The sequence below is a fragment of the Aedes albopictus genome, chromosome 2, assembly GCF_035046485.1.
Source record: "Aedes albopictus strain Foshan chromosome 2, AalbF5, whole genome shotgun sequence".
NCBI lineage: Eukaryota > Metazoa > Arthropoda > Insecta > Diptera > Culicidae > Aedes > Aedes albopictus.
The window spans coordinates 283,146,952-283,172,485 of NC_085137.1; the positions used below are offsets into that span (position 1 = coordinate 283,146,952).

The 25,534-nt window shown below is 39.2% G+C and overlaps 1 protein-coding gene across 1 annotated transcript in view; it reads left to right on the forward strand.

The window, feature by feature from the left end:
• The first annotated feature begins 1,832 nt into the window (after window positions 1-1,832).
• LOC109417311 (homeobox protein araucan) overlaps window positions 1,833-25,534 on the forward strand; it is a 125,883-nt gene continuing 102,181 nt past the window's right edge. Inside the window, exon 1 of the mRNA XM_019691410.3 lies at window positions 1,833-3,133. Within this exon, the coding sequence (XP_019546955.3) occupies window positions 3,035-3,133 (99 nt within the window). The 5' untranslated portion in view covers window positions 1,833-3,034. The remainder of the gene's footprint in view (window positions 3,134-25,534) is intronic.

A 25,534-nucleotide genomic window follows, 5' to 3' on the forward strand; every position in this document is an offset into this window, starting at 1 on the left:
GGTCAACTTAAGGCGGCAGCTGGTGGAATGCTTACCAATAGAGAGTACTCATGTATGGCTCTACCCCATTTGGCATAATGCCATTTGGCATAATGCCGTTTGGCATTTATGCCATTTGGCATAAAAGTCATTTGGCATAACGTCCATTTGACATAATGACCATTTGGCATGACAAGGGTTATGCACATTCTTACCAAGAAGGCTGTTCTTCGTATTATGCTAAATAGCCATTATGCCACAAGACCTTTATGCCAAATGACATCATGCCAAACGGCGTTATGCCAAATGGCATTATGCCAAATGGGGTAGAGATCTCATGTTCGATCCCCCCCTTCTTGAATTCATCCCTAACGGGCGTACCGTGAAAGCAAGGAAGAGAGAGAATGAATTTTTAGTGGGTCGATCCCCACATAACCACCTCTTCGGTATCTGATCAGCAGATTTTCTCATTGTACTAAAAATGTCCTCTGATTTTCATCATCTTTGCGAACGACCTATGTCCGAGACTCTCTTCGCTGAAGTTATCATTTGCGGATTACTTCAAATTCTATCGGATTATCTTATTCATTTTGTATTGTATCACCTTACAAGAAGACAATCATTGTGTTGCTGCACTGATGTGACGACAATGGTATGCGTAGCAGCCACGGAAAAAATGCAGAATCGTTTCTGTTAAACGTGTACGACATCAGTACTACATCGGTACGATACCGTTAGAATGTGCCCATGCAATATGCGACCTCAGCGTAACAATAGATTGGAACCACTTTTAATGCTTCTAGTGAGCTTTGCTTTGAAGGATGGACGACACTAGAGAAAGGACTAGCATTCATCGCCAAAAGGCACATCCGATAACTTCTCCTGACATTTGCGACGGGAATAGAACTCGCACTTTTTAGCACGATGCGGCTAAATGCTTGGTGACACTAACCGCACGACTATGAAGCCACTTCGATTCAACGAACACATATAACACATCTTCCTTGAAGGGATCCATTGAATTCCCGATCGCTAATCTATAATCAATATGGGAAGACTTTCCGCATGACCAAACAAATATCCACAACTTTTTGTTATCTTGATCAATATAATGACGAAATTTAAAATAAAATCAATGACAAAATTTAATAATTAATTTTAGAACCCACATTTCAAGAGAATGTCGAGAGTAAGATTCGAAAAACGGCATGAGCTGCAACTACAGCAAACGTTCGCATGGTGTAAACGCTTTCACTGCAATGCTAGTGCACTGCAAGTTCTATAAGTGCAATGGTACAGATAGTACAGTGATTTTACCTACATTATAAGTATGTACAACATCGGCATTATTACGAAAGTTGATGGTTTTTGTGGAACAAACATATAAAGGCGTTTCGAAGTTTTCAAATCCACCGTCTTACTAGCAACACTGACACTTATCCAGTCGCGAAAATAAACTGTTTACAAAAAACTTACTTCATGATCACTGGCAGAAAAAGTCAACTTGCTCACAAACACTAATATGCTATGAATATGTCTGTATGGAAAATCCAACAAGAAAAATTCGCTACCAAACATCAGCCAGCCAAACCACCCTACCCACCCATCTACTACATCTACATACATCGGGCTCATCCAAGCCCAGCAGGAACGAAACAGTGAGCAACAATGGCAAGCAATGCATAAATTTCACCTCACAGCTCTGACCTCACATTCACAGCAAGAGCTAACCTAAACTTGCGCTCTTCTCTCACAACCGCCGATCGATGATTTTTTCTCATGCGATGTTTTTCAATGGTTCGCTCTGTCTGTTTTGAAGACGACCAGTGTGCGGTAGTGTGTGCGCCACCGTTTTGCCACAAAAAAAATAAGATTCAGCGCGTAAAACTCAGCTGCGAGAGAAAAACCGCGCACACCGCGACTGCACTCGTGTGCATGCAATCGTCGTACGGAAGTACGATTGTGTGCACTTACTCATTAGGCCCGGCGGAAGGGTGCGAGAAGTGCATCAATTTTTTCTCTCGCTTCGCTCAATGGGTTGGTAATTGGGGATCTTGACTTTTATTTCAGCTTTCTTATGAATGGTTGCCCATGCCGATGTGGTTGTGTTTGCTCATCGGATGGATGAAATTGAATGGAGTGTTGGGCGATGAGCACGAATGAGTGAGAGAGAGCGCGCGGAAAAGAAGTGGAATAAAGTATTTGGTAAAACGAGAAAAATAGGAGGAGGTGTCAACCATTACCTCCTCTTTTTGACGGGCAGCCGGTTTGTGAGCTCGGAACGGGTCTCGAGCCTTTGTGTAGCGACAGTTGTAATACTGATTGTAGAGTGTTTTGTTGTGTTGTTATGTATGTCGTGCGCGAGAACGAGTGCAGCAGGCAGTAGCAGCGAGCAAGAGTAGGCAGCCGTCGTTTCATTCGGTTTCGTCGGGGTTTTGTGTAGTGGCAATTATCAACCAGGTGACATTACAAGCTATTGGCAGTAAAGTTACGGCTACCGTATCTCGGATCGGTGTTTCGGCGCATCCGTACAGGACCGTATCGAGAGCTAATGCTGCCAGACTGCGTTCGACGTGCGTGATTTTTGATTGTGATTTCGATCAGCGTGTTCAGGTTGTTCGCGCCGGTTTTGCGTGATTTGCTCGTAACAGTTGTCGAGTGTTCACGGTGGCGAGGTGATACTAACAATGCACCAGTTCCGTTGCAGGCCAATTCGCTATGAACAAAAATGATGGATTATTAATTGCGCAACTTGAAAGAAAATGAGGTGTGAGTGATTGGTAACTAGAAATCATGAGTGACAAGTTACACGACATTGGGCAAACGTGTCTGTGCCTCAACCGATTGAGCTCAGCTAAGTGACGAAGAGAGTGCTGTGCAAGCAGTTCAAAGTGAAACACAGAAGCAATCAAGGCAACTAATGTTAAAATTGTGAAAACTTACAAACGACCAGAAGATTTGTATCATAATTTCCGAAGTGCTGTGTTGTATACTGAAAAATCAAGTTGAGAGCCTGTTTCCGCTACCATCGGAAAGAAGAAGCACTGCAGAGTGAATGATCGAGACAGTGACGAGTACTGAACGGCGGTCCAGCATTCCAGGCGGAGAGAAAACCATGTCACATTTTCCTTTCCGAGGATCGCCCACCACCCAGGTGAGTCCGGTTTGAAGTCGTCGCACTGTCTCAAAGGGTGCAAATGGGCCTGCTGGTATGCGATAACACGTTGGTCCCATTTTGAAGTGATCCATCATATCGTTTTATCAACGTTATTTGCCGTAGTTGAGGTGCGGCCATAGAACAATCGCGCTTGCTATACATCATAGTTCATCGGCTCAACCGACAGCGCCGGAAAAACATGTGATACAACGTTCAAAGGTAGTTTGATAGAACTGCTGTCGCCTGGTGTTCGGTACCGGAATGATGCAATCAGAGAGATAGCCTCAATAGTGACCATGCTGTCTGCTGATGTGTGAGAAGCCAAAATCATCTCTCATGAGACAATGTTATACCGGGGGCCATTACCGTGACAATGGGAGTGTGAAACAATGTTTCCCAAGAAGACATGTGTTCCTTTATCTGTTTTTGGTGTGTTCTGCAACACCTTACCGTATACTGAGCTTAATCGTGTCATAACAAGCAGCTTATCGATACCATACAAGTGTAATAATTATTCGCAGAAAGCTATTTTTGCGCTGTCGTCGCTATTGTCTAGCATAGATTATGACGATTAAATGATGGATTAATTAGCGTGCGGTTTGTTATTGACCGTATCAATGGCAAGTGCAAAAACAATCAGTTAGGGGGGCGCTTGATATTTTTTAAGTTGTGCGTGCTTTACAAGTACAACTGCACTAATCACGGTTTAGTTATCAATTTTCTCAGCTCGACAGTAATAACGATCGAATAAAAATACTACCAAAATTAGACTATGGGGTGATTGCTGAAATCAGAATACTGCAAATTATAACAATTTGCCTTGTTGGTCAGAATTTCTAATAATTTTGAAACACAAAATCTGCGACTATTCCAATGATGAAAACAAATTCCTGTAAATGTTGCGTGATAGGTTCCACAAGCTTTGAAGTGATTTGATAAGTTTATGGTACATTAGGTGAATAGATGTGTTGTTATGGCAAGATGAAACATACAACCAGGTTAGAATTTGGTTGTAATCTAGTTAAATCCTGCTCATGTTAGATTTGGTTTGCTTTCAATCGACACCAGACCAAAATTGTTTTGAGTGGATTTTTGAAAAAAAAAAGTTGTAGAACCAAATGTTGCAAATGACGTTTTTTATACCAAAACATTTATTATACCAAACGACCTTCGTGTAAGTCCTCATGCGAAACATCTTCATGCTAAATGTCATACACCCTTGAATGTTATGAAACAAATATTTCTTAGGTTTGTAGTCGAAAGCTGTTATTGTGTTATATGTGTAGTCTAAAATGTTGAAAAGGGCATATCTTCTTAGTTTTGGGCCACGTTCCATACCATAATCTGAATTTAATCGTTTTAAGGCTAAAATCCCACAATAAATCACGATTTCAGCGTTTTCAAAGCAGAAATTTTCTAAACCATACACTACCTTCAGTCGCATAACAGTCCCATTTGCCTTTTAGGGGCTGTCCATAAACCACGTGGTCATGAGGGGGGAGGGGGAGGCCGAACCTCCAGCATTTTGTATGGACGAATAAAAAATTTTGTATGGACTAATGACCACCCGGGGGGGGGGGGGGGGGGTGTTGAGAATTCCCAAAAAAATTACCACGTGGTTTATGGACAGCCCCTTTAATCTCTTTTGAGATTTGAGTAAACGTAATGAATAGTGTTCATTTTCAATGCACTTCTAAAAATTATAACAAAATTGCGGATTTTATGTAAATGTGTGAAGAAAGTACCAAATCACGAGCGTCTCGCATCCAATCATAAACTATTGCACTTAGTGACATGTAACTGAACAATTTTATAGTAAACCTACACATTTATGTCTTGAAACTCAAAGCAATCAATGACAGCTTTGAAGTTATTTATGTATCAAGTTGTATTTCAGCACGAGTCGTACATGGATAAATACGAAGAGTGCTGAAAATCAAATTTTGCAACGAGTTGCATACAACATTTTATGCGATATTTTTTTAAATAATGCAAGTCATTTGGGTTGTATTATGAACATTATGCATCTTTTTTTGTTATGCAACTCATTTTAGTTGCAGCATAATGAATCGGTACGGAAAAGTAGGTCATCATAATCAGTGTTGAAAATTTCATTTCTTCATATCTAAATTCAACCACCTACAGCTCATTTTAGAAGCTGAACCTGAGAATATGGTATATGAAGAACTTGTGTGGCTAGACCAGTTCTGCAAGAAAGTCACGGAAAACCCACTATTTTTCGAATATTTAAGGTAAATGTCACGGCATACCTTTGAAAAATGCCAAATGATATTCACCGTGAATATCATTTGGCATTTTTCAAAGGTAGGCCGTGACATTTACCTTAAATATTCAAAAAAAAAGCGGTTTTTCTGTGACTTTCTTGCAGAACTGGTCTAGCCGCACAAGTTTTTCATAAATCATATTCTCAGGTTCAGCTTCTAAAATGAGCTGTAGGTGATTGAATTTAGATATGACGAAATGAAATTTTCAGCACTGATCATAATACATAAATGAGTAGTAAAAAATAGAAATTATGATACTGAATTGCATTTACATCCTTTTCGAGTTTTGGCATTTCTTTTTAAGTTTTAAGTGTAACATGAAATTATATTGGCGTCGATTTTCCCTATTGTTTCTTATTCAAAAACTCTTGATTACCAGTACATACCGTGCAATAACTTAAAATGCGTGTTTATCACACTAAAGTTTATGCAAAACCTTTTCGGCTGCGTCTGAAAGCCTGGGATTTACGTCGGTATGTTTTTAAAGTGAAGATTTACCGTCGTTGGTGATGAGAAAAATGTATACTTCCACATCCATTGGTCAATAACTGTTGCTACTTTGCATGAAGAAGTCCTTTGGTGACTGGAATATTATCTTTGGCAATGGATGCACAAATGATGCAATTTTTTTTTGGAGTTCGGCAATTTTCCAGTGAGCATAATGAAACATTTTTTGAAATTTTTGAATGGAAAATAGATTTTACGTTTAAGTTCCAATAATCATTTTTGTCCACATTTAACCATACTTAAGTTCATAAGTAATGTTTGACCCCCATCAAACCAAACTAAATAAGGAAAAATACATGAAACTGTGTAAATTGTTATCCATTTTTTATTGTTATACCGTTTTTATCGAAAAATGTTCCATTATTTTTCAGATATGTAAATTTTCCAAATTTTCAGACCGTCTAGAGTAACATTAAATAAAGTCAAATTGTTTCCCCTTTTTTTTATTTTTATTTCGCTGTCACTTAAGCATGGTTGGGTGTGGCTAAAAAGTAAGCATAGTTTTTTTTTTTCATTGGAAGCTGTGCGAAGAAATCATTTCTGGTATCAGAATCCTCAGAAATTGTTTCCTTTTGTTCGTTTTGAAAATCGATCAAAAACTAAAAAGGGTGAGGTTTTTGAACATCTGAAATCATATGCCATCTTGAATAGATCATGAATGTGTGAATATTACTCTCAATGTACAGGGGGTGGCCAAAGTGTTTGGGATAGGCAATTTTTTTTTCTCACGGAAATTTCAACATGCTGTAACTTTTAATAGAGTGCATCAAAAATTCTCAAATTTTGACTGTTTGTCAACCTATTATATGTGCATCATTGGTACAAGTTTCAGCTCGATCGGTTAATCTTTCACAAAGTTAGAACCATTCTAGTAAAACACAATTTTTTGGCAACATATTTTTGAACTGTCATGTCTCGGAAACTGATGAACCGAATTGAATGAAATTTTTGACGTTTATCAACAATATATTGATACATGATATGATGTTATAAAATGCAATATTTTCTCACGACGAATTAAGTTATACCGGTTTGACATTTTTACCCATGTATAGGAAAATAAGTGAAATTTACAATACGACACAAAAATACCTTATGTGTTTTTCCTTCAATCCAAATAGGCTCTAATATATCTTATGAGAGACATCTCGAGAACAGAAGTAGAAAATCTTTGAACAACAAAACTTAAATTTTATGGCATTAATGTAAAAAAATTACAATTTTTCGAGAAAAATCCAAATAGTGTCAATCCATGATAACTTTTTTCGACGTTCAAAAAGTACCTATGTTTTAATAATTTGTGAAGTATTTAAGTATTGTTAATAAACGTTCAAAATTTCAATAAATTCGGTTCGCTGGTTTCCGAGATATGTCAGATCAAAACCTAGTTGTCTAAAAAATAGCGTTTTACGAGAAGGTCAAATTTGTACCAATGTTGCTCATAAAATAGGTTGACAAACAGTCAAAATTTGAGAATTTTTGATGCACTCTATAAAAAGTTACAGCATGTCGAACTTTTCTGTGAGAGAAAAAAAGTTGCCTATTCCAAACATTTTGGCCACCCCCTGTATTTGTTTTTAATTTCTTCAAACATCCTCAAACATATTTGAAAACCTCATTTTAATCCAACAAACCATCTTCGAGTGATAACTAAAAAAATAGAAAAATTAGGTTTTTTTTTTGTTTCGTACAATCACTTTAAAAGTAAGGTAAGGAATATGTATTGCAAAACAAATAATGAAAGTAGACTGTTTTAAACACTATCATTACACTCCATGCAATAGATGAAATACCTAAAACCTTTTGATTATTTTTACCAATTTCTGTTACAAAACTGTATTGTATCAGAAATTTGTTCCACATTATATCATATCATATCAACTGCAAAAACATTGTGCAAGATAATCGCGTTCTCTAATTATTTTGGGTATGGATGCCATCAGTTATCTCATGCTCATAAATTCATCCTATTCGAAATCGACACCGACTGATTCCGTTCTTTTTGTTTTCATTTTTTGTGCTCACTTCTAACAAAAATTACAAAAATAAGGAACAAAACCAACCGTGCTTCAATCCTTTGTTTTTCGTAGGATGAAAATAGGAGCCACATGCTTAATAAGAGAACCAACGCCCTACTTCAAATTCCAAATTTTCATTAGCTCGCAGATGGGCTTTACTCTTTACTTTACAAGAAATATGAAAAAAAATCTCCCTTCATTGTATTCATTATCCCAATACATTTTCGATCATCTGGCAATCATTTGACTCATTTGTCTATAACTCAGTTCAGAAGCCTAATATTAAAAGGTGATTTTCGACAAGCTTGTAGATTATTGTTTTTCCTGCAATTATCACCAAGGACGCCATATTCTTACTCTTATATTTACGGCGTAAAAGTGTTAGTACTACCTACTTATACTAAACGATCGGATTTTTCGATCGTTTAGTATGAGTAGGTGGTACTAGCGCTCTCACGACCCATATATGAGAGTAAGGATATGGCGTCCTTAGGGATAATTGTAGGAAAATGAGTTATCTACAAGTTTGCCGAACATCTTATTTCAATATTTCTGAACTGAGTTACACAGTAGAACCGCTCAGCACTAAAATATGTAAGACCTACTCATAAATGCATAATTTCCATGCCACTCATAAAATGTGTAAGAGTTACACATTCATAAAATCTGCTCCTGCGTCCACAAAATCGTTTAAGTTGCATTTTTTTTTTGTATTGTAATCTAGCTAGGTTTACTAGTGACCTTGACGAACCAAAAAATATAGCCATTTCGCATCTGGAATAGTGTACGAGCAGATTTTGTGAATGTGTAACTTTTACACATTTTTATGAGTGGTATGGAAATTATGCATTTATGAGTAGGTCTTACACATTTTAGTGCTGAACAGTTTTAGCGTGTATGGATAAATGAGTCAAATAATTGCCAGGTGATCGAAAACAGCCTTGTCCCAATATTGTGCCTTGCAAGATAAATCCGCGAAACGCGTTTGTCTTCTTCTTTTCCATCAAGTTGCAAAAATATGACCGCACCACTATGAGCGACCTGATGGTCAGAAAATCTGCATGCGGCGCTTATATCAAATCCACATGAGGCTGCGGCGATGTAGCCGCGAGGAGATGCACGCGATACAGACGCAATGTAGAAATGGAAAAGATGCAGCTGCATCCCCCTGCAGCATCACTAAATAACATCCCGATTATTAAACAGAAAGCCGACGACGTGATGCGTATGCGTATATTGAATCAATGTCGCGATAAATATTTATTATTAAATACGATTTCTGGCCACCTGAGATGCCATTGTGTTAACTTTTGTTTTGATATGAACGGCCTGAAGGCTGCTGCGATGCTGCTGGGTGGGTGACAGTATCTCTTCGATTTTGACATTGCGTCTGTATCGCGGGAATCTTCTCGCGGGCATATCGCCGCCGCCCAATGTGGATTTATTATGAGCGCCGCAATATATGCTGTTCTACAAATGCAAAAGCTGCAAGACCAAAAATACGAAATACATAAAGTGCTAATGGTTATTTGGACAAAGTTATTCAAAATTTTGGAACAAACATTTTAAAATTTCATGTAATGAGTGTTCTCAACCAATCCAGTGAATTCAAATGAAAATAAGTTTCCCCAAATATTTAAGGGAGAATCTATGCATTTTTTTAAATATTGTTGATTATTGAAAGAAGTAATTATATTTTTTTCGTATTTCACTGTTTTTTACCACTTTGTGTAACTTCCATTTTTTTTGCTTTAGAGAGGCCAACTTTCTTACTTAAGCACAAAACGTCTACAAATTTGCATTTTTCATTGCATTGGTTCATTGGAATGTTAACTATGAAACCAAGCAGAAATTTTCTGGATGTTGCACAGATGTTGAATCATTAAAGTTTTATAAATTCAGTAACAGTATTGAAAGTAACTTTTTGAATTTATTTTTCATCTTCAATATAATTTCAATGGATAACTAGAGGCACTGTGAATAATGATCTAACACGATATGAGATGACTTTGGCACGGTACAATAAGTTCATCATTTTAGGGTATTTAATATTAAAAGTAGATAACAAAAAGCTGACAAATAATGTAAATCTCTATAGTCAACATTAATAATAAAAATTTCAGTATCTGAAATAATAGTTCAAGAATTCTATAAATAATCCGGATTTATAAGAAGTAATGTAAAGTAAAGGTCGCTGACGAAACTGGATCGCTTTGGGCACTCTCAGCTCCAAATATGAGCGTACTGACTATTATACATAACAAGCGCGCTCACTTTAACAGTTGATGGTGTATAAAGCTCTCTTTTTCTCAATGACGAGGGATCTAATTCTCAATCGTGTTAGGTTTTTCCAGGAAAATATACTGTTTAGTGCTTTTTATATTTGACTCAGTAGAATATGGAATTATTGTTGATTACGATTCCTTTCTTCCCATTGTTGAAGATACAGGAAATATAAAATGTGTTGCAGAATACAAAGTTCGCGCTATGGGTACAAAGAATCGGAGAAAACACTTTTAACCCTTCAGCACGCAAAAGTACAATACTACACTGAGAATACTATTCGTATGTTTTTCATAGTTTACATCTTATGAACCAGTTATTTTTATTTTTTCCATCATTTCATAGTTCTCGTATGCTTTTCATACATTGAAAAGCGAAATCCTTAAGACTTATCGTATGAAAAATCTCATAAGAAGCATCGTATGATAATCATAAGATATGTTATGAAAAACCATTGCTAAAAAAACAACAAATACTTTTATTGGCTTCTAACCACTTCAACTTCCGAAGCGTCGATGGGCGTATGAGTAAAGCACGCACTCGCTAACCTTGACGGTTAGCTGGTTCGATTCGAGGTTGGGATTTTTTTAAATTTGTGCAAAATATTTCATAAAAATATGTATGATTGTCATAAGACATAGTTTTAGTTATCGGTATGATTTTCATACGTGAGCAGTGCTGAAAAATTCATTTCGTCATATCTGAATTCAATCACCTACAGATCATTTTAGAAGCTGAACCTGTGAATATGGTATATGGAAAACTTGTGCGGCTAGACCAGTTCTGCTAGAAAGTCACGGAAAAACTACTATTTTTTGAATATTTAAGGTAAATGTCACGGCCTACCTTTGAAAAATGCAAATGATATTCACGATGAATATCATTTGGCATTTTTCAAAGAAAGTCCGTGACATTTACCTTGAATATTCGAAAAATTGCGATTTTTCCGTGACTTTCTTGCAGAACTAGTCTAGCCGCCCAACTTTTTCATATACCATTTTCTCAGATTCAGCTTCTAAAATGAGCTGTAGGTGGTTGAATTTAGATATGACGAAATGAAATTTTCAGCACTGTACGTGAGTGTTATGAAATTTATACAGTAACAGTATGACAATAATAGTTGGCGCTTTGAATCCAAAATCATAGTTTGTAACTATGATTTTCGCAAGAAATTTTTGTGGCAAAAAATCATAGTTGATTCGTATGATTTTCGGAGTTACAGTATTCTCAGTGTACCAAAACACCTCGCTTGTCGTATACAGCTCGAGCGCGATGCAGTTTTAGGATCAAACAGGTGCGCGTCCTTATAATATTCGGTGAACAATAATGAAAACTACTTTAACTTCCTAGACATAGAGTTTCTGTGACATGTTAAACATATTTAACCTTCCAGGACACGCGCCATCAAGCAACCGAAACTGCACCGCGCTCGCGCTGTGTACGAAAAGCGAGGTTTTTTGGTGGTGTTGTTTTTTTTGCAACAGCGCGCACGCTGAAGGGTTAAAAAAAACTACTCAGTTAAAACCTATAAAGGTAATCATAGAGCACCAAGTTATAAACCATGCTATGTTCTAGTTCGGACTGTGAAATACAAGTAATCCGTTGTTGTGATGGAAGCATTCATTGGACTGCATATCATGCAATATTTTTTGGCACGTAAGCACACTGGTGTCTTGAAAGCAATATGTAAAACGCTATGCAATACACATAATAGAATCTCTTACATCTTAACAGGCTTGTCACAATCTGTCCAAGAAGTCACGCAAACAATGTCGCCAACAAAAACCAATTCCCAAGCAACCACAAACCAAGATCGCATTTTCTTATTTGTTTGCAATGTCTTCCCCAGAAAAGAAAAAAGTTCTACACGTTTCTCAATAGTATCAGAATCCCCAGGAGAAACCCGCCCTGGTTGTAGTCACCATCGTTAGCGCATACATGCGTTGCAACTACCCCACGACTCCAAACCACTCATTCAAGTCACGTATCAGAACGGAAAATTTCATCACCCGACAAGGCACATGAAAAATTCGTGGCAAACCCCTTGGACAGAACGGAACAAAAATCAATTCTTCATTTCCTTTCCGACCGACGACGACCGTCGCATCGGTGTGCCAAATGATAAAGAAAAAAACTTTTCTTTCATTGCAACAGCCCACAGCAAAAGTGAAGAAAAAGACATTCAGTCAAGAAAAGATTCAACCAGTCCCTTAACAGATTTTTATTTCACCCCCGAGGCGCCACCGCCGCTTCGTCATCGACGCCAAGTACAACCCCGACTCCATCGTTCCTCGCCTCTTTAAAGAACTTGGCGAAAAATCGATACTATTTCGCACTCATCCACCCTCTGGGGGGCACTTTCCCGCTCCGAAGAACGCCACTTTTCAATAGAGATTTTGCGCTCCCTCGCGACCCAAGCCCACCAGGCATCAGGATTCACTTATAACATAAGGCCGACCGACCGACCGAGACTCGACAACCTCAACCATAAAAAGTCGCCGACTTTCTCCCTTTCGGTTCTCGATTCTCGGCGCCCGCCCGTGAGTCCGTGAGTGAGTGTAGTATGTATGCTCGACGCGCGTGTGTAGCGTTTCCGCTCGCAGTGTGAAATTTTCAAATGTTTTCAATTTTCCTGACGTCAGCTTTTCCGGCGAAAAATTATATCCTTCCATATGGAGCGGGCTCGCACACGAACAACTGGCTGACTGCAGGGAGGATAGAGCAAGACGCCAGGGTTTTACAGCGAGGACATCGACGCCGCTGCTATCGCCGTGCGTGAGTAAGTGAGTGAGTGCGTGTTTTGGTGCCTGCTCAAGCTCAGTCGTCACAGGAACATGGGTGGAGAGGTGGGATGAGGTGGGTAGGCAGCAGAAAGGGAAATTTGCGTAGACACCCTTTGGTGCGTGCATAAATATGTGAAAACATGTTTGGATGCCGATCGATGTTTACAGTGTGTGTGTAAGTGCAAATCAAGCTACATTTTTAGCGACGGATCGGGTTATCCTTGTTCTGTTGGTGTGAGAATTACTTTATCCACTCATGCATGGTGGTGGATGTTAGAAAATTCTTGTTTTTTTTTACGTTTCGTAATATTGTTAACGTGTAGCCCTTAACTAAGATATTCAAACCTATTTTATGTTTCACTGCATTTGAGGAAGCCTACTGATAGAATAATTTGAACAGCTGATCGAGTTTATGCGAGCTGACATTTAAAACAGATATTTGGACGCAAAATATACTTTAAATACTAGTAAAAATTAAAAAAAAAAAACTAATTTAATCCACTTATGGTGGACATAACCTGTCTTACACTTGTCAAAGTTATTCCTCTATTATTCGAAAATAACATGTGCACATGGGTGTCCCAAATCAAATTGCACCACGGAAAACAGTGCATAGCTTTTGATTGCATGCATCAAAACGACTGCCTTTTTTTTTAACCAGAAACAGTATATTATTTGTAGATGATGCCATACAAATTTCATCGGAATCGGTTGATTATTGACGGAGATATCTCCGACGCGAGAATATTATACTTTTGGAATCTTGTACAATCATTCTAAAAATGGTTTAGGCTATAACTTTACTGTAAGGATGTCAAAACGTCTGAAAAATTTGACTATTAAGCACTGCTTAACAATTTTACAGTACCGGGGCCCGTGGCGTAGTGGCTACACGTTCACTTCACAAATGGATGGTCATGGGTTCGATCCCAGCCCCGGACTTCGACAGTTACATTTCCCCCCGAGAGCGGCTGGCGCTTAACCCTCTTCTAAGCTCATAGCTCAAATGGACCCGGATTATTGGATATCGGCGAAACGGCAACTCATAATGGACCCCTATTCTCGGACTGGAAAAGGAACAAGAGCCGTACATCAACATCCTCGTGCTCATGGCAACTGGAATCGCTCACGCAGTGTCGTAGTGGACAAAAGAGCTGCAAATTAGGTGAGGTGGTTGAAGAATAAAAAAACAATTTTAAACCCAAGCAACACACATGTTATATATTAGTTACGACAGCGCAAGTTTTTGTTGTATAGAAGTTTATTTGACGTTATTTTAACACAATGTTAGAATTACGTAAAATTAACTTCCATACAACCAAAACTTGCGTTGTCGTAACTTTAATATAACATGTGTGTTGCTTGGGAAGTCCGTTTGCACTATTTTAACTCGTAAACTGCCAATACTGCTGCGATTCTCAATAAAATTTGACAGTGTTAACCTAATATAATAACATATTATCTAACCTATTTTGAGCTATTTTGACGTAACACTTAGAACATTTTTCGATTCAAATCATAGTCACGGAAACATGTTCACCCAATGCCAAAAGGACTGAGTTTGGCCAACCATCAACTAGGTGGCGGTAGTGGGCAAATGTCAAACTCGAACAAAACGATGCGAGCGCCACGAATGGGCGGTCGGCCAATTATGTTTTTTTTTTTTCAAATAAACCGTGAAATCGATGTACGGTGGAAATTATAAGAGTGTTATGTCTGTTTGTCTGTGTTTCTACATACATACGACTCCTACAGAAAACAATTCATTCGGTAACTCTGATTCAAGCGTTCCATATATGTAAAATATTTGTTATTTTTATTCTTTGTTTGTACAAGATTCCCAAAATCTAAATTTCTCGCGTCGGAGATATCTCCATCAATACTAAACCGATTCTGATGATATTTTGATGGCATCATTTACACATAATTAACTGTTGCTGATTGAAATATCAGCCATTTTGATGCAAGCAATCAAAATTTATACACTATTTTCCGTGGTGCAACAATTGAAAGCTGAGATATTTATACATTTATATATATATATATTTATACGTTTTTTTTTTTTTCCTATGGTTTAAATGAGCCACAATTTGACCAAAATCGAGGAATCCTCATTTTTTTTTTTGGCCCTACCTAACGAGGGGTTCATCAATATGAGTAACCAAATGCATTTTCCTTACTTTTTCGTCAAGGTCTTTCAGAAAATCGCTACCTTAAGCATTTTTAAAGACAAGGTGTAAATAGTGGGCATGCCCGTGTAGTTGCCGGCTTAGAATAGCACTACGGACCCCCTGTTCCGGGGGTAAAAGTCCACCAAACAGGGAACCCCAATCCAAGGTGTCAGGCGACCCGTGCTGAGGGATGAATGGTTGAGGGGGTTTAAAACATGCTCGATCTTTAACGGAGCCCGTAACGTGGGTAGGTCTCCCTTTTGGGTTGCGTTACGGAGCAAGATCTACCACACTGAACCCTGGTGACATCCAGTTTGTTAAGCTAGGGTAATGCGTTTTGGTAATAAGGATTCATGGTACAAAGCCCTTGTTACTAGTGACAGTTTCTAAAATTGCATTTATTCTGCCTTACGGATAGTTAAAGACTCGGTTTGTCCTCGCAGAGACTACACTTGATGTAAGGAAAACAAACATGCTTTGCGTATCTAATTGCGTAATAACCTACTAAGGACTGATAAATACTGGTGATACAATGGACTCACGTGAATTCTTATTACCGAACACATTCTCTAATTTGACAGCGTTTTGCAACTAGCCTAAAGCCCCGGGTTTTTCAATGTTGTCCTGGGACTAAACTAGGAGCAAGACACGGATGAAGCCAGAGTTCCGATGCATGGACAAATATCAGTTCTACCGTTTTGTTTTTCTCACAAATAGAATCGATTATGTGTGATTAAGGGCGCACTTTCGCTGGGATTTATTTCCCTGTGAAAACGGTACTTTTTCATCACATTCGATTTCTCGAACCTCTGAGGAAACAAAACAAGATCTGTACAGAAATCGATGCTTCATTGCCTCTCAATGACAATGGAGTAGTACGACATGCACTAAATACTAAGGATACGGGTATAGCCACAAAAGATCTAAATACTGGTCGCAGTGGCTCATCCGAACAGAAAAAAAAATAGTGGGCAGGTCTCACCTAGCATTACTCCAGTTTAATAGTGTATTTTCAAAGTTACGGGATTCTGTTACAATATAGTATTATTAAGGGCAAGGAAACATAATATACAATTGCTGGTTCAAGAGTCAGTTGAACGTGACCTGAAGTTATGAAAAAAAAAGTATTACCAAATCTTGACCGAAACTGCATTATATACTTCGACATCGACAATAGAACTTTCCGAAACCAAATTTGTTAATGAATTGCCGAAAATAATTATTGTAGATTCTGTGAAACCTTAGTCAAAGACATGATATAATTGTGGGCTTGGGTGTTTCGTGTGTTGCTTGTTGTCTAATGTTAGTGATTGTTCAGTCTGTGCAACCTCTGGTTGAAAACGGGTGTATTATCTTTTAATTGCATAAACGACTTATGACAGTTTTTTTTTTATTGTGTTCAGAAATAAGGGACCATCCATAAATGAAGTAGCATTTCAGAGGAGAGAGAGAGAGTCTATGAGAGTACTCGTTACATAAATAACTATTATATACACATTACTATTAGGAGTATTATGCGTGTACAAAAATTCAAGTCAAATGGTTCAAAAGTGATTGAGCTATAGCCAAAAAAAAGGAATCGGATGTACATATTTTATAAGCTTAGCGACACAGATTATCTCAAACGGATCTGAGGAAGGCTTCCGGTTCCAATTTAGACAGCCAAAAGGAATCAGCTTACCCTTATTGATTTGCCATACATACTTACACTAATTAACGACCGGCCGCCGTCCCTTTGTCGAGTGACCCTCCCGCAGTTGGGCAGATGTTTTGAGCTCATCCTCTTGCCACACCTCTGCTTAGTCCACACTCCGCCCCTCGGTTCACTGATCCCAACGGTCATCTTCGCTTTGACAACTTCCCTGAAGATGTGGTAATTAAAATGTAATGAAAACATTAAAATTCAATTTCGAACAATTGAATTGAGACGCTTTTCATTAACCTATCTGTTTGGTTCCTTCTCCTCTTTATGGTTGGGATCCTTTTTTTTTCCTGCATTACCTCTCGTTCGCTTCCTTCCATCCTCCGATGATTTATGTTTTATTTTCCCGTACGCTCGCCTTTTTTGTTTGTTTTTCCACCTTTTCGGTCGATTCCCCTTTTCCTGCCTGACGGACGAGCCTGGCGGGCCTGGTGTTTATGTATCTCATTCATTTGGAATTCATTCATTAAAGATTCAGTTGTTCGATTCTCTCGCCGGATGACAAAAAGAGCAACAGCAACACCGAAAAAAAGGTTTAGCCGTTTACGGAAAAGATTGATGATCCTCCTAGTAGAGCGCGCAGTTCGATCACTGTGGCTGTTATTGTTGCTGCCCTTCTCTCGTACCAACTTCTTTTATTTCCATTCTTCTAGGGTTTAACCTTTCGGTAAATACCTATAATTTTCTGTCTTATTTTCTCACTTTTGTGTACGATTTAACACGGCGGTAAATAGTTTTTGTTGTATGGAATGCAGCAGCAGCAGCCAAGCTGCCCACCCCTGCGAAACCACACGTTGAGAGCATCCCAAATAAGAAAATTTATTGAAAACGTTGATACGTTCTCTTTGGTCCTCAATTTTGACCTAGAATCTACAATACAACTCTAGTGTTCGCGGATGGTTTTATATAAAGCTTATACATCAGAATTAGTTTTTTAATAGATTAAAATAACAAGTTTTGTTAAACTATAAGAATTTTATTTGGTAGATGGCATCAAACTAAAAAGTATCAATAGTTCAAAAGGCACATATTCATTCCCACTTCGACACGCAGTTTACAATATGCACAAACACACGTCAACAGTTCCCATTTACGACTCAATTAAACCAACAGATTTAGTAAGTAACCATATTCTAATGACATGGTGCCATTTGACGAGTTTCAACATGGCTTCCATCAGAAGCACACGGCGTACGTGATAAAATTAGCTGGGCAGGAGGCGGTTTGTGTAGTTTGCGCTGCCAATCGGGGTCGAGTCGCCGAAATTGCTCGCTCTTTGAAACCAAGTAACACGTCGCACTGTGATCACTGCTGCCTCTGGGAAGTGTCCCGTCAAAACTAGTTTACGCTAACAAATTGAATAAATGTTACTTTACGCACTGTACACGGCGTTGTTGGGTGGTTCCAAGCATGCTGCTATCTCTGAAATTGAGCTATAACGCTCAAGTACACGTACACATCCACAATACAGGCGGTCGAAAGCCTATATTGTTGGTTACCATATGGGCGAGGAGGGGTTTCTGTAGCAAAACAGGATCGTTAAAATCGCTACCAAAACCAAAAACCACCTCAACGCTTGCTTCTATGGTAATGATGTTGATGAGGCTGGCGACGACGATGATGATGATACGGTGTGTTGTTGTACTCTGCTCTGGCTTGTTCCACCAAGTGGTTGAGCTAACAACTTTGGCTTTTGGTACTGTTGCTGCTGCCGCTGTTGATGATGTAGATGTTGGAGCAACAATTTACATAAATTTTGAAAAGCGAAACAGTACAAGAAAAAAGTGTATCCATATCCACATACTGCTCCTCATGTTCGGTCCATAGAGATATTACTCTCAAGAGAGTGCCCACTCAACGCGTTGAGAAACCGGCCTCCCGAACAATAACAATCATAATAATTAAATTCATATTCGAGTGCCTATGCGGATAATAAAGTTGTACACTTTTGTTCGAAAACACAAAAGTTCACTACACTCGATACGATCCGTTTGCCCTGCTGTCTGTGCTTCGGATGGATGGCTGTGTACACAGAGCAATATCTTTCTTGCTCACTTTTTCTTGATTCGTTTGATTTTGTTGGTTTTTTTTCTCGAACGCTCAATGTTCGAGGCACGTATTGATAGAATGGTTGTAGTCGATTAGCATGTGTCATGCCCTAAAAATGCCTCAAGAAGCTGTCGCTTTTCGATCTTCAACACGTTTTCTTACCGATCGGTTGAATGTAATATTCTATTCAAATTTGGATATGTCGAACACACGGTTCATCAATTCATAACGTTTCTCGGTGGAACTCAATACACATGGGAACATGCAAATAGAGATTTTTCTGGATCGCCGTATTTAGGGGTGGCTCATTAACTACCTAGACACATTGTTAATCATCTCAGATTCTCCTCGTAGACATTTGCTCACACAAAATTTAGAAAATTTGAATGAACCGTGGAGTTTGGCTCAGAACCCCTCTCCTCCGAAGAGCCTACACAGTTCATGGACGTGTCTTAAGGGTACATACATACATTTATTTTCTCAACATCACATTTAAAACAAGACATAATCAGCAATAGTAGGCCACATTACTCGGTTTGTGGATGCCGCTCTCCATCCTAGGTCACACTCTATGCTCGCCAAGTCAAACTCCACCTGGTACACCCGCGAACGCCAACTTTGCAGGGCTTTTGCACGGCATTCTTGCAACACGCCCTGTCCACCGTATCCTTCTGGGCTTTGGCCACCTTCTGGATGCTGGGTCCGCTGTAAAGTGCAGCGAGCTCGTGGTTCATCCTTCTTCGCCACACACCATTCTCCTGCACACCGCAGAAGATCGTCCTTAGCACGCGTCGCTCGAAAACTCTGAGTGCTTGGTGCGTGTTCCGTGTCCGTAGAGGACCACCGGTCTTATTAGCGTTTTGTACATGGTGCGCTTGGTGCGTGGGTGAACCTTTTTAGACCGCAGCTTCTTCTGGAGCCCGTAGTAGGCACGACTTCCACTGATGATGCTCCTTCATATTTCACGGCTAAAATTGTTGTCAGCCTTGAAGGTATTCTCGTCTATCGTCACATTACTGCCTAGACGGACCCGCATGCCAGCATGTATTTTGTTCTGGACGCCAACAGTCCAATCTTTGCTGCTTCGCGTTTCAGGCGGGTGTACAGTTCTGCCACCGTTCCAAATGTTCTGGCGATGATGTCCTTGTCGTTCGCAAAGCACACAAATTGACCGGATTTTGTGAAAATCGTACCCAGGCTGTTGAGTCCGGCTTGTCGCATTACACCTTCCAAAGCGATGTTGAAAAGTAAGCTTAAGAGTCCGTCACATTGACGTGGTCCCCGACGAGATTCAAATGAACTGGAAAGTTCACCCCAAACTTTATAGCAGTTTTGCACACCGTCCATCGATGCTTTAATCAGTCTAGTGAACTTCCCAGAAAAGCCGTTTTTATCCATGATTTTCCTCTGCTCTGTGCGGTGCGGTCGATACTGTCGTATGCCGCCTTGCAGTTCATGAACATTTGGCGCGTTGAGACCTGGTATTCACGGCATTTCTGGAGGATTTGCCGTAAGGTGAAGTTCTGGTCCGTTGTCGACCGGCCGTTAATAAAGCCGGCCTGATTACATCCCACGAACTCGTTAAGGGTATCGAAGACATCTAATGTTCTAGAATTCAATGGTAACTAGCAGAAATGTGCTCTTTATTTACGATCTTATATGTTTTCTTCATTACACAAAAAAATACTTTTGGGACGGAGCACAGACGGAGCACAAAAAACTGAAATTTCAATAGAAATGACTCAATTTTGACTCTCCAGTACTCTTAATCTTTCTAACAATACACTCGTCTCTTCATTTGGAAGAACTACTCTTTATCTGTTGATTGCCTACCTATCAGAGTTGTGAGCTGGAAAACCTACGTGGTTGCTAATTACTATTTTCGCTTATGAATTGTTTCAAAATTACAAAAACAATAATTGATATTAAAAAATAGATTTCATTAATATCTAACGAGAATTTCTTCAATACTAGATTTCCTGGATGATTTCGACAAGATCGAAAAATTGTACTATGTACCAGTTTAACGACTACTTTTCTGCAGTTTAGACATCAAACTAATCATAATATTTGCAATATTGTTTTGAAAACTGATTTTTTATGGCAATATGTCACTTCAAATTCGAATAAGCAGTTGCTATTGCTTCCAACAAGGCCGATAGAAGGCTCGGAGGGTCAAATCACATATACCAATCAACTCAGTTCGACAAATGTATGTGTGTGTATGTAAGTATGTCTGTGTTCAAAGACGGTGATTCACTTTTAAGGCACTTACCATTGGTGGATTTTTTGGATTATAGCTCGAATCGAACCGAATTTTTACCGCATTGTTTGGCGCTGTCCATAAACTACGTAGACTGATTTTGGGCAATCTCAGAACCCCCCCTCCCCCTCCGTAGACTTTTGTTCATACAAAATATCCGAAATTTGTATGGAGCGTAGACTTTTGCCAGACCCCCCCCCGTCCCCCCTAAGAGTCTACGTAGTTTATGGACAGACCCTTTGCTGGTAAAAATGGTCCGAATCGGTTATGGCCATTTGATTGACAAATTTTGTGCGGAAATTATCACTGGTGACCAGAACTTCAAAGATGATGGCCCAAAATTCAAGATGGCAGACTAATATTCAAGATGGTGGCTCCAAATTAAAGATGGTGGTTATTTAATACAATTTTAGGCTCTAAGACCATGCAATATGGGGCATATTTGGTATGGGGAAGTTGTCTGGAATCCAAACATGGCGACCAGAATATCCAAAATGTCGGTCTAAAATCCAAGATGACGGCTCCAAGTTCAAGATGGTGGCTGTTTAATGGTGTTTAGGCTCTAAAAATATGCAATATGGGTGTATTTGATATGTAGAAGATGTCTGGAGCAGTCTTGTTAGAGATTTGTCTCCGACATTCGCATATCAAGCAATCAAACTACCGTACGAAACAAAAATGTCAAACGAATGCACTTTACCACGACAGCGTCTTCGGGAGACGGTTCGGCTTTTGCTATTCCTGTCTTCTTCGATAATGAGACCCGGTTGGCCATATGTGTGTCGTATTCAGTGCAACATGCAAGAATAAACTAATATTAACATTCACAATCGAAATTGACTGGAAATCTATGCGAAAAGCTAGAATTATACAAAATGTCATCGTGTCAGACGAAATTGATTTGACCCTTTGTTATGTTTATTGATCTTCGTTCTACCGTTCGTGTTGTGTGTAAGAGGTAACGGTAGTGCACACGTATATGACATCCCTATTCCCACCCAATAGGATTGTTTGCAGCCAACATCAATTGGGTTCCCTCATTGACAATGCATTTGAGTTCCCCAAACATTGGTACAAGATGCGGGAATCGAAAACGTGACGTCATCGCATCCTGGTGGTAGCGCACGAGTGTAACAAAGCAAGCTGTCACACGACTGCGGCAACGAAATGAAGGTAGTGAAAAGTGTCGAATGTTTACAAGACTGGTCTGGAGTCCAAAAACGGCGACCAGAATATCTAAGATGGCGGCCCAAAAATCCAAGATGGCGGCACCAAATTCAATATGGCGGCTCTTTAATGGTATTCAGGTTCTAAAACCATGCAATATGGGTATATTCGGTATGGAGAAGAAATCTGGAATCAATAAAAGGCGACCAGAACAGACAAAAAGGCGATCTAAAATCCAAGATGCTGACTGCAAATTCAAGACGGCGGCTGTTTAATAAAGTCTTAGGCTCTAAAACCATGTAATATGGGTATATTTGGTATGGGGAGGATGTCCGGAGTTCAACATTTGTGACCAGAATATACAAAATAGCGCTCTCCATGATGGCGGCTCAAAATTCAAGATGGCGGCTGTTTAATTGAATTTCGCACTCTAAAACCATGCAATATGGTTTCGAAATGTTTCAAAACCAGTTGACATAGAAATAACTGTTTTGCGTAAGGAATCTGTATAATTTGTATGTTATATGTTAATCAGTGACTAAATGTGAAATTCGTAGTTTGCCTTGAAGATGAATGAATAAACATTCGAAACGTCGACTTTTAACCTAACTGGTTGTTTTTAAAGAAACCCGAAGACTGCCATAGCGCAAAAAAGTTCCTTAAATTATCAAGGCGGTCGGCAATGAACCAACATGCAATATAGCTATATTTGGTATGGGGAAGATGCCCAGAGTCCAAAAATGGCGATCAGAATATCCAGAATATCCGCAGTCTAACATCCCAGATGGTGGCTGTTTAATGGAGTTTAAGGCTATAAAAACATTCAATATGGGTATATCTGGAAAGAGAAGAAGTCTGGAGTCCAAAAATAACGACTAGAATTTCCAAGATGGCGGCTTAAATCCTTAATTCAAGATTGCGTTATTTTTAGAGAGTTTAAGGCTCAAACATCAAAAGCCAGTTTCGTACCTTTTAATTCCGCCCTATGTTGCTTATCCTTTGACAGATACGCGTATTTCGACTACCACTCGTAATCTTCCTCAGTGTCAGTTATCCACTGATAACTGACACTGAGGAAGATTACAATTGGTAATCGAAATACGCGTATCTGTCAAAGGATAAGCAACATAGGGCGGAATTAAAAGGTACGAAACTGATTACACTCATTCAAAGAGGGTATTCTGCTTAGAGGGTTCGAAAAGTCGGTATAAGATCAAAAGCCAGATAAACAATATAATTTGTTAAACGTTTGAAAGTAATTCGGGTTTTTGAAGGCACGAGAATGGCGCTATCACCGCTAGGTGGATTCATTAGGGGTTTGTCTTTTATTTATCATAACTATGATAATAGAAAAGGAACAAGGTAAATATTGCTCAAAATTTTCGTTTCGAGTAGGGGGCCGTCCATATACCACGTGGACAGCTTGGAGGGGGGAGGGGGTTAGCGAAAAGTCCACGCTTGTCCACGGAGAGGGAGGTGGGGGTTCGTCAAATGTCCACGTGGACAACATTGACATATAAATTAGGAAACAAGAATTTACAAACGAAACAAATTATGTCGCATTATTGATGAGATTCTCCTTAACAGTTCTTCCATACATTTTATTTTATTAAACATTGTCTTCTAACAGTTAATTACTTCTTCAAGGAAAAAAAATCATGTTTTAAATTATCAGAATTTCTAATTACTTAGTTTTCTGCATCGAAGAATATTCTGGAGATTTCAAATGGAGTGTAGACCACGCAAATGTTGTTGTTTCAGTCAGAAAATTTTCATTGAAGTTTTGTATGGATTTTTCGAAGTTTCATATCAAATTTTTAAACTACTTCAAAGTTTAAAAATACATAGGGATTTGCAGGCATATCTCAAAAACTTTTTTTCGTAGGCGGAGGAACATTACTCTTCGTGACGTCGATTTGTAATATTGTATGTTCTTGAGAGACTCTTGCTGTTTAACAACACATCATTACCTATTGGTACTGTGATCCTGATTATTACCACCGTTTATCTAGCATAGTCCAAGGGAAAAAGTAACACACAAAAATTCGTTGTTTTTAATTCTTCTCCACGACAAACTCACTGAGATGAAGTTCTGAAAATAATTAAACCGGCTTTTACTCGATATGGTACAAATGGCTCATCATCAAATCTCTAATACACGACTGACTGAATACAATAATGTAAAACATTCTACACCCTCAGTCTACTGTCTGCTCTACAGTTGAACCGTCCATCATTCCCAATCCAAGTAGGCAGGCAGTTCACCTCTGTGCAGTCAGTGTGTGCTGTAGAGAGTCTCTTGCATACGTGTGCAGCTACTTTGGATTTTGTTTTTCCTGAGCTGTTGTTGTTATGTTCAGTCGTAGTGTTGTTATTTAATGCATTTTTGCCAGAGGTGCACTTTGCACTCGAGCCAGCCGCTTCTGGGTTTACCGGTATCACACACCCGGTACAGCCAGCCGTGGTTGCACATTTGCATCGAAAGGAGAAAGCAAGCATTAGGAAGCTTTAAATCCACTTTAATTCAATTAGCCTAGCGAGCTTGTTCGCCATTGCCCGTATAATTGCATTATGATTGTTACCTGCCTGTTTCTGGCCGAGAGATCTAAAATGGCAAAAGGGTTTTACCACTCAAAGTCATGTTCGGTTGAGCAGCCACTGGCATGGGCAGCGGAACGTGGCCAACAACAGGCCTACTAAGACACCTTCATCATGGCGCTGCTGACCGTTTGAACAAGTGATGAATGTGACGATGTAGCGTAATTAAATAACATTATTACTCGGCAGTATGGTTAGTCTTACACAAGTGTTGACAACTATTCTATGTATATCTGTGAGAACAGCCGAACCTGATTACATGATGCACAACTTTTTAATTTGGCTGCCACCAAAGACGCCAACGGCAGAATTTGGCATGCTCCCCAAATTTACTACTTAGAGTGAGAGAATAAATGTGTCTGAATAAATTTTACACGGTAGCAAGACATAATTAAACGAAGGAAAACTTTCCGTCCCACTCATTGGCGTAACTAGGTCATAGCTCTAGGGGGGGCCAAGGCCATGTCGATATAGATTTTTTATACTGAAAAGATACTTTTCGCCTGAATTGCGTGATTTTTTTCCGAAATGGATTATTCTGGAGGGGGCCAGGCCCCCCCTGGCCACCCCCT